The following is a 16637-nucleotide window of genomic DNA, read 5'->3' as shown; positions in this document are numbered from 1 at the left end:
ATTTATTCAAGCTTCTGATAGTAATTGATTCAAGCTTCATATATTATTCTGTCAGTACTAGAGAGCACGCATGAGTCGAAATTCAGATGATTTGTCTAGAGGTATTCCTTCAGTCACGGCAAAAGTTTCATTTTCAAACTGAACTCGGTGGAGAGTACGACGATTGGAAACCAGAACCATTTTTAATGTGGCAATGTCTATATATGTCCACTAGATGGCATTCTTACAGCATGTACACAAACCTCTGAGTCCAAAGAGGGATAATGCTACATTGCATGAATGATTTGCTTAATGCTCTTCCATCAGGAAGCCTAGAGGGAGTCTGGAATTTGCCCTATTGAGATATGTATCAGACTTCTGTGAAAGAGAAGGAATGTGCATGTAAGATCTTTCCGTGTGTCTGTAAAGAAATCTATTCAGTGCCACACATAAGCAGTCTGTCACCAGGTGTCTATCATGTCGAAAGCCTTCGTGAATTGATCATGCTTTGGTCTGTGTGCGCTGCCGTGATACAAACAGTTTTGTTTGTGTGAATATAGAGAGATTACTGGGTATAATACCGCTCCTTAATATAACCCCTTATTATTATTATTATTATTATTATTATTATTATTATTATTATTATTTGTTGTTGTTGTTTGTTGTTATATAATACATTGCCTCAAAATATTATTTTTAATGAAAATTAGTTATTGAAAATTCTCTAAATTTGTTGTGAAATCCACATTAATTTACATGAGCTATAATTAAGTGGTGCCAGGATGTCAGAACAAAGCCCAATTTAAATCAATTATTGAATTCAAAGGCAAAGTAAAAACTGTTTTTAGAGTATCTTTTAGGCTGCCAGCGAGCATGTTTGATTTCCCAACCCAGTGACCTGCTCAGTGATGAGTATGTGTTGTCTGTAGTGAACCCACGTACAGTACTGAGCCACTTAACAAAGCGGTGAATGCTGGAAAGCTTAGCTAGACATCAGTATTTTGGAGTTTAATTATGTAATAGAGGAATAATTATAGGAGTCATTATCAAGTCCTTTGAGAGGTTATCATGATCACAGAAAGCAGAGAAATGGCTCTTGCGTTCCGAATCTTTTTTTGTTTTGTTTTAATTTTTTATTTCCCTCTTTTATGCAGCGAATGGGGCTTTTTTGTTTTGTGTTGTTTTTTTTTTAATGCTCCATTTTATGTGACGAGGGACTTTCAAGCATCAGTGTTACATAACTGAACCCATTTATATGTCATTGCAACATCAAAGACTGTTTTTTTGTCTCTCAGAAGAAAAGCAAACCTTGCAGCCAGGATTTTTCTTTCATGTCTAGGATTCCTGGCTGTCTGCGGCTTTTGAGAGGAGTAGTTTCCAGGCTGTGACACAGTTTTGGAGTTGCCTGCGTAGTTTAACAGGTTTGGATGAATCCCCCATGTAGGGCTGATGACCAGAGAGAGGAAAACGTGCAGTAGACTGGGGTCATCTACTTCACCAAGGCTGCTTCCAACATCACACCACACCCTCTGAATGAACTGTTCTAAGGTTATCCCCACCAATCCCTGTTTGCCTCAGCTTCTCACATCCTCCTCTTTACACTGACAGGTCTGTGGAAGAAGCTCTCTCACACATCAATTTTCGCTGGCCATCCCTACCTCACAGATCTGTGATCGGACACTCTCACACATTCCTCTCAGTCTTGTCTGTGAAAGACCATTCAAGGGATACAATGCAAAAATAGAAAGAGAATCTCTTCTGTCAGTAAAGAAAAAGAAGCACATTCAGTTCGAAGGTTCAGTGATTTCTTTGTGCTTTTCTATATGACATTTTTTCACACCCACAGAGTTCCAGTGGCTACTGTATTTGCGTAAGAGTGGGACTAATTTCACAGACATTTCAAGAAGCTTCCTCTAATGTCTTTGTCTCACCTTTTCTCTCTCTGTTTCCCTTTCTCTCTGTCTTACCCACTTTCCCTCAATTAAATGTTCAAGTCAGTTTAATTCAATTTGCTCAGTTGGCATGAAATATATTTTGTAAGTATTGCCACAACATATGACACAATATAAAAAATAAAACAGAAGTGGATAACAATTAACCATACTTTGAAGACAAGAGAACATATATTCAGTTTAAACATTAGCTGAAACATTTACACTCATTGGTTACATGGGCTTAAAGAATGAAATCAAATGTAAGGCTGTCAAATCATTCATCTCTGTCTTTCTCCCTCTTCTTCTCTCTCTGACTCACCTTGTCTCTTTATTTATATCTCCCCCCCCCTCTCTCCCTCTCTCCCTCTCTCCCTCTCTCCCTCTCTCTCTCTCTCTCTCTCAGAGAGCCTCCTGAGAAGGTTGGAGCTCAGAATGTTTCAGTGGGTGGGGCACACCATGTGATCTGAACCAACTGCCTGCGTGTTTTTCCTCATTTATGCGTTTGGTGTTTGTTTGTGTATCGGCTGCTTTGGTAGAGATTGTGTTGTGCACGGCGCCTATCTAGGACACGCAGCACCAAGGGACTGGTGTTCCAGAAATACTGCTGTTTAAAGCTTCTCCAGATCTCGCAGAGCACACACTAGGTGTTGAGTACTTTCGGAAGAGTTTCTATTTTTTGGGTGCATCCTGGGATTTGCATCAGCCTTTTCCGGTGTCAAACTGCACCTGCGGAGGTTGCTGTCAGGTCTCTAGCACCACCCTGTGGTTATAAGAGGCAAAGTGGCTTGAACCTTGACTTGTGTACAGCGGTGGTTGATTGTTTGAGCTGGTGTGCAGGAAGCATTCAGTCTGCATTTCATTAGACTTGTTGACTGCTGAGCTGTTCAATATCAGCCTGGGGGAATCAATGATTTTCCAATGTTATGAAATCGATCTTTTACTTTTCCTAAAACCACTTTCCCCAGTCTGTAATGTGTTTATGATGTAGTAAAACTTTTATTGTCCCACAAGAAGAAATTAATTTTATGGTGTAATTCATGTAAGAGTGGTGCTGGTGTGCAATTTGTTTTTTATTGATTGTTTATTTTTAGTAAGCAATAAAGTAAAGCACCAAGTGCTCCAAAAATTGTTCACCACAAAGTGGTGATCGTTCTCGTTAACAAAATTAACAAAATTGTCTTTGTTAGTGTGGGAGTTGGAAGAAAAGAGAGTATGTGGTGAGTCTGAAAGGAAATAAAAAATGAGTCTAGTGTTCTACAGAGATACCCCAGGGGTGGCAGTCACACCATTTAATAGTTACCTCTTTATCGCTCTTCCTCTCTGTTTTCCTATTATGTAAAAGATAGTGAGATATTTCCCATGAGCCTGTGTGCTTTAAACAACCGCAGTGCAGACCAGCATGAGCAGAAAACTTGTCAATCATTATCATTTCTCATGAGGCCCAACTGCAGTTCTCTTCTTCACAGTGAGGTTTCATAACCAACTGAGCAATGGCATCAGCTTCTTTGAGATGCTTGTTTAATGTGTGTGTGTGTGTCTGTGTGTCTGTGTCTATGTGTGTGGACAAGCCTCCACACTGACATCTGTCTGTGCACTGAATTTTACAGAGTCTAGAACAATACCAATAAGCTGGCTGAGAGTGACTTACATAAGCCCCTCTTAGAAGTTCTGAGAGTTGATAAATAGCTTCAGCTCACACCAGCTTCCTGCATCCTTCAGGGCTGATTTCAGTTGTTCCCTTCTTACCCCCCAATATGTGCATTGCCACGCTCTTTCGCTTGGCTGTGACCCCTGAATTCTTTATTCTTCTGCAGACCCCCACAAATGGACTGCATATCTTTGCAAAATACCACAAAAAGATCAGTGGTATACCTTTACACTTTCAGAGCAACTCAGCTATTCAAAAAAGTGTTCCACGCATTTCCTACGTATTTAAATATAATGACCTGAAAATATGCAACAGCAAAAAAATTCTACAGATAAAATTCTGATCTTTAAATAATTACTGCGCGTTGGTTTACACGTCTGTCGTTGCTGTCAGACCGTGTGAGTTATAAGAAGATCGTAGCCCTGCATTCCCTCTCTCCACCACCACTGCCATTTTGTTTTCGCGTCTTTCTGCAAATGAGCATTATAGCCTGCCTTCGTTTAGCCTGCTTCGGCGCATCACTTCAGGCAGCGTGTTCAGAACGTGCCTTCTGTGAGACATGATCTGAAAATAATGCCTGTAATAATTCATGAGCTCATAGCCTCAGAACACAATCCCAGCAGCTAACCCCCCCCCTTACCCCCCCACCCCTCGGGTGACGTTCTGTGCTTCAGAGTGGCGTAGTGGCGTTAACAAAGAGAGGTGGGGGTGGGTGTGGGGAGGGGGGGTGGAGGCTGATCGCTGCTGCTGTAAGGGCAGGCGTTGCATGAGTTTTGTATGTTTACGTGATGTCATCTTCGAGTGATAGAAGACGCACTCCAGTTGCTGATCATCAGAGTCTACACACCGCTAAGGCCGCACTGCTCTGCAACATACCTATCCTACAGAATCACGCATCCCAGTCACGTCCTCTGTTACTGCTTTCAATGATATGCACTTATGTATTATGCTCATGAATTTTCTGTAGCATGCATGTGTAAACAGTGTATTACTGGTTGGCACATATACTGTACATTCAAATGTACTTTCCTCACTCACCCTAAACTTTGTGTTCCTCTGTACAGACACTGTTGGGTTATATCTGATATAACCACATGTACTGCTCTTACAGCACTTACCGCTCCTGTAGCATTTGTCACCCCATGTGTCCAGGGTAGATTCTGTGTATGTCATGTGTAGTGAGACTGATTTGAATGCACAGAGTTGAAATGTTGGGCAGTTTAACACGGCTACAAAGCATTCACGCTTATATGGAGTGCATCCCAAAGGCTGATAGGCCACTGTGGCTCTGAAAGATACTGGAACATCACTCTGTGTGTGTGTGTGTGTGTGTGTGTGTGTGTGTGTGTGTGTGTGTGTGTGTACCATCTGAGGAAGTGTTCATGTGAGGGACAGCCCCAGTGTGTTCTGTGTCAGAGAGAGAGAGAGAGAGAGAGAGAGAGAGAGAGAGAGAGAGAGAGAGAGAGAGAGAGAGAGAGAGAGAGAGAGAGAGAGAGAGAGAGTGTGTGTGTGTGTATCTGGTTGAGGAGAGCACAACTGACCCAGATACCATCAGTAGAGCCATGCACTTTTGAGCTGGCCTTGAAACTGGAGGTGCCGTCAAGCCAGGAAACAGAGTGGAGTGAGGTACTGCTCCTCTGCCTGCAGGCTAAGGGTGTGTGTGCATGTGTGTGTGTGTGTGAGTGTGTCTGTTTATGTGTGTCGCTGTATCTGGGTTTGTGTGTGTGTATGGGTGGAGGGGGTATTGCCATGGATATCCATTTAAAGAATGGAGGATAGAGCTCATTGACTATTTTTGGAGGACTTTGTTAAGGTACAGATGGGAGATGGGTCCCCTCAGTAATTTGTCATGATGGTGGGCCAATCACATAGTAGAGGGGTGGAAAATCTCATTTCTACCCCGGTCTTTCATTGTCCTGTTGACTTTGGGGAAGGGGCGGGGATTCCACGCATGCCAGTTTAAATAATGGAGGCTGGAACTCATTCAGATTTTTTTAGAGCACAATGTCAATGTACAGTCAGCAAACAAGACCTATCTGTAATTTATCATGGACCAACCGAATAACACAAGGGAGTCATGTGACCACTATTCCTGCTATGGTCCTGTGACAACTATTCCTGCTGACCTCTGTTGTTGTTGGTGCATTTATGGGGTTGCTTAGTACCTGTGAAGCAGCCCACTGACTGACAGATGCTCCCGTCTGTCTCTGTGAAACAGGTGACGTGCCTCCAGGATTTCTTCGGAGACGACGACATCTTCATCGCGTGTGGCCCGGAGAAGTACCGATACCAGGATGACTTCCTCCTGGACGACAGCGGTAAGACCTCCGCCTCTTCTTCCGAGCGCTTGGGCGTATTCTCTGTTGCTCTTTCTCTTGCGCTCTAAATTAATTAGCTTCCCTTCAGTGTATCGCGAGCGCGGCCAGTGTGTGGGCCTGCCTTTTCATTAACCTCGGTTTTCCCCGGTTGCTCGAGTGGTCCATCGAGATCCTTGTTCAAAGGAGCGGCCCACCCTATGTTTGCTTCACATAGTCCTCTCATCAGCATGGCCAAGGCACCTGATGCCATTAGCCGAGCATCCTCTGCCCACATGGCCAGCGCTCTCATTCGCAGCTTTGTATGACGGGAGAGGTGTACCCACACAGTCAGCTCCTACACGCAACCCCACACAAATAAAGGGGCAATGGAATAGAGGCTTATTCATTACCTCTCATCAGTGTGTCCCCCTGTGGGGAAGTGGAGTGATATGAGTCTTGCTTACGGCTCTATAGAGACTCGCATGTGGCAAAGTGCAGGCGCTGTGCGCGGCAAGTTTATTCGAGCTCAATACTTTTGGTCCTGCGAAGTTCACACAATGGGCCTTTTAAAAAGATTCCATTGCCTGATGTACAGGGTGTACGGCAAAGTGCTCTCCTTCCTTTTGAAAATCTAAGTGCTCTCCTCTCTCTCCTGCGGGGGGTGAATGGGAGCGATGAAGGGGGCGTGTGGGCCTGCCTTTGGTTTCATCAATGAACCTCCGCTGCCAGAGAGCCCTCGTAGCGCCGGCCTTCCCACGTGAAGCGGTGGCCCAGACGGACGGCCCCGCTCGCTCCCGAGCCCCTCGCTGCGACTCTTTCCCTCCCGTCTCCTCCACTCCCCTCCCCGGGAGTGGCACAGGGCCTGCGAGGGGGGATGAGAGAGAATGGATCAGTCACACTCGTTTTCCCTCCCCCTCTCCTTATCTCGCCTCCAGCACTCTGCCACGCTGAGAGCTCTCATCTGCCGCACGGCCCCTACCCACAATCCTCCCGTAAACCCAGTTAAACAGCACGTTCTGTCTGCCGCCAGCTCTTCCCCGAGACGCTGTCAGCCATCCCTCTCCCCTGGCTCAGCTGCCTTTTGTGTCTTGGCTGTTCTCCTTCCCCTGTTTCAAGTAGAACAAAAGGCATGAATTATAAAAAAAAAAAATCTGAACTGGGTTTCTTTTTTTCCTTCCTTCCTTTTTATACCAGTTTGTTGCTCACAACAAGTGCTTGTCATTCATGCTCCAACAGCCTGTCTCCTAACATTCAAAAAACAGAATCTTCCAGGTACCACAGCTGCTTCTGGAGTTATATTTATTGAATCATGTGATTTGATTTATTTTTAAAGCTTTGTTGCCGTGAAAATTTCAGACATATAGCTGCCCCCAATATCACAGACTCCTAGTCACTCAGACTGCTTTATGTCTCATCTTTTGCAAAATTTTCTATCTGCCTCTCTGTACCTCTCTCTGTACCTCTTTCTTTGTCTCTCTCGCCCTCTTTTACTGGGCCACAACACAACATCATGCGGCAGCAGGCTGGAAAGAGAGAAAGAATCTGAGCTGGAGAGATGGAAGAGCAGGAGGGTGGTGGGGGTGTAGAACAGACAGGTGGGGAATGGGGGTGTATAGAGGGTGGTTCAGTGTGAGAGGCACGACCAATGTGCTGTAGGCAGAGAGCGTAGTATGAGAGGGAGAGACAGCAGGCATTTAGCAAGCGAGAGCTATTCTAGAAGAATGAGGGTTGGGTGGAGGGTGGGATGGAGGCGGGGGGGGGGGGGGGGGGTCCAGAGACAGAGAGAGACACCACTGTGCCAGGGGGACAGGAGACAGGAGGACGGGCGCAGCACTATGTGAGAGTGACAACAAGTAACAGCATTGAGAGAAAGACGTTTGTAGAGACAGGGACGGGGGAGCTGTGTGACAGGGACAGCAGTCGGGGTGTAGAGAGAGAGAGAGAGAGCGCTGTGGGAGAGACGGGCGGTGGTGATGGGGGGGTTGGGGGGGCGTAGAGACAAAGACAGCATTATTGTGCGAGAGGAGCGGAGCGGAGTGGGGATGGAGGGTTTGTGGGAGTGTGGGTGGAATGTTGCCCATGGCATGACTGGAGAGAATCGTGCGGGCTTTGATCAGCTCTGATGATGGGGGAGAAGAGCGGAACAGATGAAGCGTACCGCGGGCATGTCTTCGAGGGCATTAGGCTGGCAGCACCGCGATGACTTGCCCCGTGACGGCATGCGGGCACTTTGAGTCCTTCGCCATCCTTGTGTATATTTAAAACGCCACGTGCACATGTGGAAATCGGCAATATATGGCCCCTGCGTGAACAGCATCTCCTTTCATCCACAGTTTAAAAAATGCAAAGAACCGGGAAATCCCAAATGAGGCGCTGCTGTTGTACAGTAGTTACAGTGGTAACTCAGCTTGAACACATGTACTATAGATTGATCAAGGGATGTAACACTGAATTGCATCATAATGTATCCAGGTATACAAATTGCCAATGTGTACAACAACACATGTGAAAGCTGTTTCATTTACCCTATTCACTGTTATCTTCTAACTAAACAAGCTGGTTGTCATTGTTCAGATATGTAATGGAAAATTTCCCTATATACTCTATATTTTGTTCTCTGGTTTGAGTGTATCACAAAGATTATTATTTTCTCAGTGTTGATGTTCTCACAGAGACCAGGAATGACTTCAGGTTTTTTCCCCAAGACAGGTTTAAACAAAATGAAACTGTAACTTCCAAAGACAGCCGTCAACACCCAGGGGATTTAGCTATTCAAGATTCAGCTCTTAATTAACCGTGACATTTGCGTTCTGACTTGTCGTCCACAATTAATGGGCACTAATTTGAATTAATTACTTGTCTAAAGTTATAGCTGCATAAAAAAAACAAGCAACGGGCTAGAAGTTTTGTTCACGTTTTGCTGTGAATGGAAACGCAAATGCATGCATGGGTTTGCTTCTTGGGAGGAAGATGCAGTAATTAAGCATAATTAATCCATAAATTTCTGTGATTTCTTGTAATGTCAAGGGAGTCTGTTTGATCCTTTCAGCTGGAGTATTCCCAAGCCTCCCAAAAAGATTTAATGATGTAGCGTTCCTCTCTGGGGGGTTAAAGTGATTTTAATGACACTGATACAGTAGCTTGGTTCTGTACTCACAGTGCAAAAAATCACTTTCTTCTAGCAAGGTGCTATTCCTTATAAGTCGACAAGAAAATGAAATGCCAGTGAAGTTGTTAGGCTTCAGTTCATTTATGTGTCAGTTTTGTCATTTGTCACAGGACCATAATTTTCATAATTTCTTGACATTTAGACAAAATGTTCTGCCTCCACTTATAATAATAACTTGTTTTTTCTCTGTAACATTGTCATCCAAACTTTTGGATGACAATGTTAATGAGTAATGAGTAATGAGTTGATTGAATGAATTTACAACATCCTGCCATGAAGATCCTGATTTTTCTGCTCTGTACCTATAGGCCATCATTAGTTCTGCATTCTTAAAACATGACTCTCAGTTACATGAATAAATTGCCAAGAGAGAAGATGAATTGTCTGTCTTGGTAAAACACCATACAGTCAATGATGGGAGTGTTACTGGATTGAAGTAATTTATTACACACAAATGGAAATTTGTAATGTAGTATCGTAATATTATCCAAATAAAAAGGTGTTATGCTGTTCATTATATTATTTTTGCCACATCCCCAGACATGGTATTGGGATCTTAAAATCAGCATCTATCCTCACACACAGCAATAAATCATATTAAAGTCTTCCTCTGTTCCTTTGCTTGCTGTTAATTTTTAGACATTCCAAAAAACACTAAAATGTAGAACTGCAGGCATCCCCACCACACCAAATGACGCAGTACGTCTAAAACAAACAATCGATTTCATCTATGGGTTTTGTTGGATAACTGGCAATACCATATCTGTTTTTACAAAGAAAACCACACAACATAATCTATCTTAGTTTTATGATATATTTTAGTACTGTAGCAAACAGAAGAACAACACAACAAACTGCCTTTCAAATAATGCTTCATCCCCACCCTTAAAAGCTGGAATTTCCATTCAAATGGAAGATACTCCATATGCGCCCATCAATTCCACATGGACCTGGTCTGTTGGAGGAGAAAGTATTGATTGTTTTCATATGACTGAACCCAGATTTTCAATTAAAGCTATAAGGAGGTTTGCTTTGATGCGGCTATATGCAAGAGAACCGTCTTCTCCTTGTTGCCTGTCATTGGCTCTTAAATGTATTTTACTTGTAGGACATGTTTTTACTCACATCTTTGCTTGTCATTTACACCATTTTGCCTTGTGGTGCTGTGCAGTTTTGATTTTTAAGTGCTGTTTTTTTAGTTGTCCACAGTGCACATTCTCTATTGCTTCATCTTCTCTCAAAAAACAAAACACAGTTTTTCCCCACATAGGCTGCAGTGTCTATTTACCAATTTGACTAGCCCTGTATCCTCTGTTTTTTATAAATGTGTAATGAACTGTAGTAAAAAGCGAGGCATTGCATGTGAGGATACAATGCAAATGGGGTTTACTTTGTGCAGATTATTGGATCTCAGCACTGATAGACCATAGCCAGCCGTTGCTGAGATGCCCTCTAGCTCACAGTGTATGTTTCTCTCCTCCCACAGAGTGCAGAGTGTTAAAGTCCACCACCTATGGAAAGATCTCCTTTCAGAACAGGGGCTCCCCCAGGAGTGCTGGATCAACACGACGGAGCAAGTCCCCAGCCTCCACCCACTCAGGTGAGAACTGGTTTCATTCTGCTTTGTGTGTGTGTGTGTGTTTGTGTGTGCACGCACTTGTGTGTCTGTGTGTTTGTGCGTTGCCCTATGTGTTATTATCATCAAAAAATTGCCCTACTTATTAAGAACCTCAAAATCGTAACCATTTTTTCTAACCCTTCAAAGATGTTATTGAGATTTAGGTGGTCTTTTGGCTGATAGTGCATGAGTGGTTTAACTACAGTGATGCAGAAGCAGAACGGTCCACAGGGAACCTGTGGTGGTGAAGGAGTTGGCAGTCAAGTGTGAGTGAAAGAGAGAGGGTTTACACAGGGCTACGCTGCCATTGTGTGATTAGGTGTGAATGCATGTTAGAACGGGCTTCAGAATGCATAGCAGGCCAAGTGCTCATCCTGTGAAAAGATTGCATGTAACTTTGTTGTTGTTGTTGTTGTTGTGTGTGTGTGTGTGTGTGTGTGTGTGTGTGTGTGTGTGTGTGTGTGTGTGTGTGCATACGTGTGTGTGTACGTTTGTGTTGTGTGTGCGTGTGTGAAGCTGGATTTGTATCTAAACTGGCTGGTATTGTAATTGCCTGTACACAGAGGGTGATGTTTTGTTCAGAATTAATTACAACTGAGTATTCATGTATTTGTTGCGTTATTATTGTTTACATATGTTTTCTTTATTATGTGTTTTGGACTGTAAACATGATTTAAAACCTGTATGTGGAGCTGGTCGATGTACTTGCGCCACACATTTGTTATGATTCATGGAATGTCTTTGGTGTGGTTGTTTAAAGGTTAGTAAAAAAAGAAAACAAATAGAACTTCCATTTTCCTTGAAAAACTAACTAAATAAGGTTTTACAACAAAAGTATCTGACAATTGACAACAGCATTTCTGTATGTATATTCATACTCACTAGGTGGGTGAATCTCAGCTGGGTATGCAGAGTTTTCCCCCACAACACCCCTGGATTCGTATTACCTTTTTTACACAATGGTTAGCCTTGTGATTATGTTCAGGAAGACAGATCCTAGATTGATAAATGGTACAGAAATGCCTGTTTCTCTATACCAGTCTGTTTTAGAAATGCATCCTTGGCTCATCTAGCCAATCACATTCTCAGTTTGCCATTTTTTTCAGTACTATGAAGTGATTCATTGGCAGAAGGGTAGCAACAGGAACAGGAAATGACTCCACATTACATAGTTGCTAAAAACACCACAGAGTAGATTAGGGTACAGTTATAAAACTCAAGCGGTGTATTTCATTTTATTTGTACCTGCTTGCTTGCCTCTCACTCTCCCTAGACAGTCTCAATCCCTCCCCCCCTCCACACCAGTTACTTGGATTTATATGTCTGTTCTCAATGCGTCAGCTGTTTGAAGCTATACACAACTGAAGATCAGTCTCTCAAATGTGATGGAAAGTGCCAGAAGGAGATTGTGTGTGTGTGTGGGGGGGGGGGGGGGGGGTTTAGCAAGAGAGTCATCATCTCAGACGATTCGCTGAAATTGTTTCAGAAGAAATGACTGCTGCGAGAAAAGTACCTTGTGGTTGCCATGGAAACCCGGATCAGGGCCTGCAGCGGACCAGGCAGGGATGGCGATGCCCATATATGGGTCTCACTTCCTGCCTGGCTGTCTCGAATGGAACACAGGGCAGAACAGTGATTCTACCCATCCATCCTCATTGGCTATCATTGATTTTCAGCTGGGTTCAATGTGGCAGACAAACAGCATGAACAGCATGAACAGCATGTAATGGCATTAACAAAATTAGACGTTAGGTTCAGTATGCTTCTCTGAGAAAGCCTAAATGTGGCTCACAAAAAATAAAATCCATACAATCTTGCCATTTGACTGTCCCCACCATGCCATTGCAATACAAAAGAATTAATGGAGCTGAATTTAAGCTGTTGCCTCTGTTGATGAGTTCCAAAATGAGCCCAAAACATACTTGGAAAAAACAGTTTTCACTGCAAATGTAGGTACTGTTTTTGTTTCCGTGCAAGTTGGGAAAAACAATTAGTATGAAAGAAACCTTTGACAAATTCTGGTGTTATGTAATGTGGTTTGATACTGTGAGAGTGGCTGGCGTTTGCATTGGGTGCATTAAGTGGGTACATTTTGTGATGTGCACCCGCACTCCCACACACACCCACTCTCTCCCACACAGGCTCACATCTCACCCCTACTGGAGCAGCAGTGAGCAGCCGCGTGCAAGCGACTCCTCTCTAGTAATGAAATATTCTGCTACAGAAATATTCTCCAGTAATGAGTTATGCAGGATGGGAAGCTGTTGGGTACAATCGTGTGCTGTGGGGAGGGCCTGCGGGGTGCAGACTTCAGAGAATCGACCCCAGAAACTGTGCAAAAACATCTGCATGCACATTTAGAATTTTGACTAGGAGGAAAAAAAAACTCAGAACGACCACCTCCTTTTTGTACATTTTTTTGTATTGCAACTACCTTTTAACAATTTTAATTGTGTATGATCAGAAAATAATTCCTATATAAATGTTTAACAGCCTTCATAGGCAGAGTTCTTTGACTACTAGGTTTGAAGGCTGAATAAAGTGCTGAAGCTTGAATTCTCGACTGTGGGGTTCTTGGTTTACATCCTCAATGGGAAGCTGCTGTTGTACAAGTGAAAATGGGTACCTCGGTTGCTCCAGGAAAAAAATCTAGATTGTGCAGTAAAATAGCGGGTGACAGTGACATTGAACTGGCCTGGGTCACCTTGCCTCTCACGTAATTTAGACCAGCAGTCTCTGGAGTGCAACCTTGACAGAGCGGTTATTTAAAGAGCCGCAATACAGGCAGCTGGTGTGGTGTATGTAATTGGAACCCCTTTCAAGAATTCGTTACAAGACCCTATGAATAATCTATACATATGTTAAAAAATGTTAATAATACATGTACATTGTAGTCATGTATGGTAAGATGGGTACCCACATGAATTTTTATGATTTATTAATGTAAATCTTTCCCCATTTCATAAGTCCTTACAGATATATTACAGCATCCCAGTTAGTGGAAGGAGTTGAACCTGGACGACATCTGCTAACACGCCGACTGGTTCCTGTACTGATTAAAGACCTAGGCCCCTTAAGGAGACAGCCAATAGCTCTTGTGATATTAATGTTGCTATATTAGCACATCACAATATTCAAGGATGAATTATAACTCCCGATATAGCATATCTAGATAAATACCCGGAATTCAATCTCTGAAGTAGCTTCCTCTCACTAGCCTTATTTATGTCTCAGGAAGATGGTTGTTGAGTTACATCAGTCCTTCACACTATTGTTTCACAGGAAGTAACAGACAACTCTAGTGTGAAACAGTACTGGGCAGAACAGGAAGGTAATTGCCTCTAATTTACAGACATTACACAGACATTGCATCTGAAGAGTGCGATTGGGTGAGGATCTGAGGAAAGCCTTGAAATTCCTCTGCTTACTTTGCTCCCAATGGCACATATTTTTTTTCCCCCCGTAACAACATTATGAAAGCAGTCTTAGAATCTGCATTAGTCATGAAATTTGATGGGTGATATTTGATTTGAAGTTGTTCCTAGCAGTTTTTTGGTTGTTGTTTCTCTGGCATTGCATTTAAATTTAATCACTTGGCAGATGCTCTTAGCATCTGCCAAGTAAAAGTACAAAAGTGCACATTACAAGGCCACGTTAGCAAAGAGTAGAAGTGAAGAATACAGAACACGTTGGAACATGCGTCAGTGTGTCACTCAGTGCTATTATAGTCAGTGCTATTCTGAAAACAGAAAGGCTACAATAAAACAAATTCAACAGTGCTATAGTACCATATTGTGACATACAAGAAAAGTAAAGATGTAAATGTTATATCCAGGTTGGGGCATTAAAAGGAGCGCAGTGAAACTCTGTTGTGAAGACGCTTATAGAGGGGGCGTTGAGTTAGCCCCCTCAGGTAACGAGATCCAGTCTCTGCGTCGGATCAGTGAGGCCAGAGCTGCTGGATTTATTCCCTCGACTCTCATCTGCCCTTTGAATTAGCGCACCTCCCAAAGCCCGGCGAATCTGTGCAGACCACAGAACCTGAAGTGCAGCGTTTCTGACACGAGCACACTGGTTATGTAACGCTCCTGTGAAGGCCGCCATTTTGGAGGCAAATTTAAGCTGATTGATTTTGTAGGAGTGCACCCACACATACCTACATAAGGACCACGCAACTTTCTATTTTGAACGCGGCCATCGCAGCTGTGTTTACCAATGTAATGTACTGGAGTGCACAGAAACTGCCTGCGATTGTCAGCGTTTAGGTCTTTATTTACATTTTTTTTTTTTTTGCCTAACAGAAGAGGTAGCAGCGGTATAACTTAGCGGAGGAAAGCTGAGACTCCAACAAAGGAGTTAAATATGCAAAAGATTAGCTTTCAAGTCTAATTACTAAGCGCAAATAAACTTTCTCCTGCCCGGGACCATTTTATTTCAAGAATGAAATTCTAATTAGCGGTTTTATTTGGCTCGTAGTGATCCTGTGGTGAAGTCACACACACACACACACACACATGTACACATTATAATTCATTACCTCTGCTTCCACCGATAACATGTCGCTTGCCAAGCTCAAACATATTGTAAAAATCTGAGATACCTGTTTTCATGAATGCCTCGGTAGTAGCCTAGGTAAGTACTGACTTAACTGGCACTGGCATTTTAAATATATGCCAAACTGTCTGTGGAAGAATTGCTTTGAAAGCAGGTGCACTAATGACAAGTGGATTATGGGGTAGCATACATACATTGATGCAGGCTGATCTAAGGTTAGATATACAGGTGTAGTGTTGCACATGTCACTGTAATGGGAATACATTGCTGCCTTCATCAGTTAAGTGGAGGCATGATGTTGAAATAGCATAGGCCTTTTAGCAGGAAAAATTGAAATCCTGCTATGTCATTTGAACATTCACTGTGTAAACACACTTAACTGAAGTAGCAGAGTAATTAGAATCAGGCTATAATTTCCCCAGACTGAGTGTGCGCTATAGAAAATGGCACAACTGTCATTACCTAGCACATACCTATCTTTGTGATTAGTGTGGAGTCAGACAGCCGTTATTCTGACCTGGATGACCATTGCCTAACAATGTAGTCTAATGTATGTAAATTGGTAGGGCATTTCATATCCAAGATTAAGTTTTTACAGGAAAAAAGCTTGTATGAGAAGGAATGCTCTGTTCTTGGGACGCTTCATTTAAAAGTGGAAGTAGTACTCAAGGGCACAGGCGCTCAAAAATGTGCCTCCCAAAGCAGGATAATAATAATTATGATCATAATAATGAGGAAATACTGTTGCAAAACAGCATTACTTTGCATTTTTATGATACAAACTAATGAAAAGAGAGGTCTGTAGTGAGTGAGTGGTGCTCGGTTATTGATGGGATTAGTGTCCTGATGGATCCCATCAGCAGTCATGCATAGACAAGGTCCCCTGGGTGCTCAGCGCTCTGCTAATTACTTACCATACCGCCACTGCCCCGGGCCTCTCTAATGGATCCCCAGTGGAGCCGGGCATGCTTCACTGTTCTCCCAGTGATATTCCAGCATTTGTATAGTTTGTACCTGGCATAAGTATGAAACTGGCCATGCGAAATGCACTCCAAAGCACAAATCAAGCAATATTTTTTTTTTCTTTTTTCTCCGAAACTCATTTCAGTTTACTGGAGTTCACACACTGCTAAAATTATTGATCACCAATTTATCAGTGGGGCTCAGACCCATGATCCTCTAGTTTCAGTATTAGTTCCAAATTTTCCAGCGTGGCCCTCTCCACCCCTCTTCCTTAGAGACACTAACTCTGGACCAGCGACTGGAAATGTGAAAGTGAAGTATCCTGGTTAAGCCCAGTGTTTACTAGTGCTGATGTGGCATGATAGTTCTGTGAGCTGGGTATAGTCTTCAGTGTATTGATGTGGGCGTATTTTACTCATTTTGTCATGGGCCTATAATGTATTAATTGTGAATAAAATATTTCACTTTCCAGAGT

General features: G+C 43.0%; 1 protein-coding gene across 3 annotated transcripts in view; it reads left to right on the top strand.

Annotated features, from left to right (window-relative positions):
- dclk1a (doublecortin-like kinase 1a) overlaps window positions 1-16637 on the top strand; it is a 58126-nt gene that overhangs the window by 18962 nt on the left and 22527 nt on the right. For all 3 annotated transcript variants that reach the window (XM_036524970.1, XM_036524969.1, XM_036524971.1), the window contains exons 4-5: window positions 5780-5879; window positions 10514-10627. In XM_036524970.1, the coding sequence (XP_036380863.1) occupies window positions 5780-5879; window positions 10514-10627 (214 nt within the window). The remainder of the gene's footprint in view (window positions 1-5779; window positions 5880-10513; window positions 10628-16637) is intronic.

Source organism: Megalops cyprinoides, chromosome 3 (assembly GCF_013368585.1).
Source record: "Megalops cyprinoides isolate fMegCyp1 chromosome 3, fMegCyp1.pri, whole genome shotgun sequence".
Classification (NCBI taxonomy): domain Eukaryota; kingdom Metazoa; phylum Chordata; class Actinopteri; order Elopiformes; family Megalopidae; genus Megalops; species Megalops cyprinoides.
The sequence above is the reverse complement of the archived record's forward strand: the minus strand, read 5'-3'. Positions and strand labels throughout refer to the sequence as shown.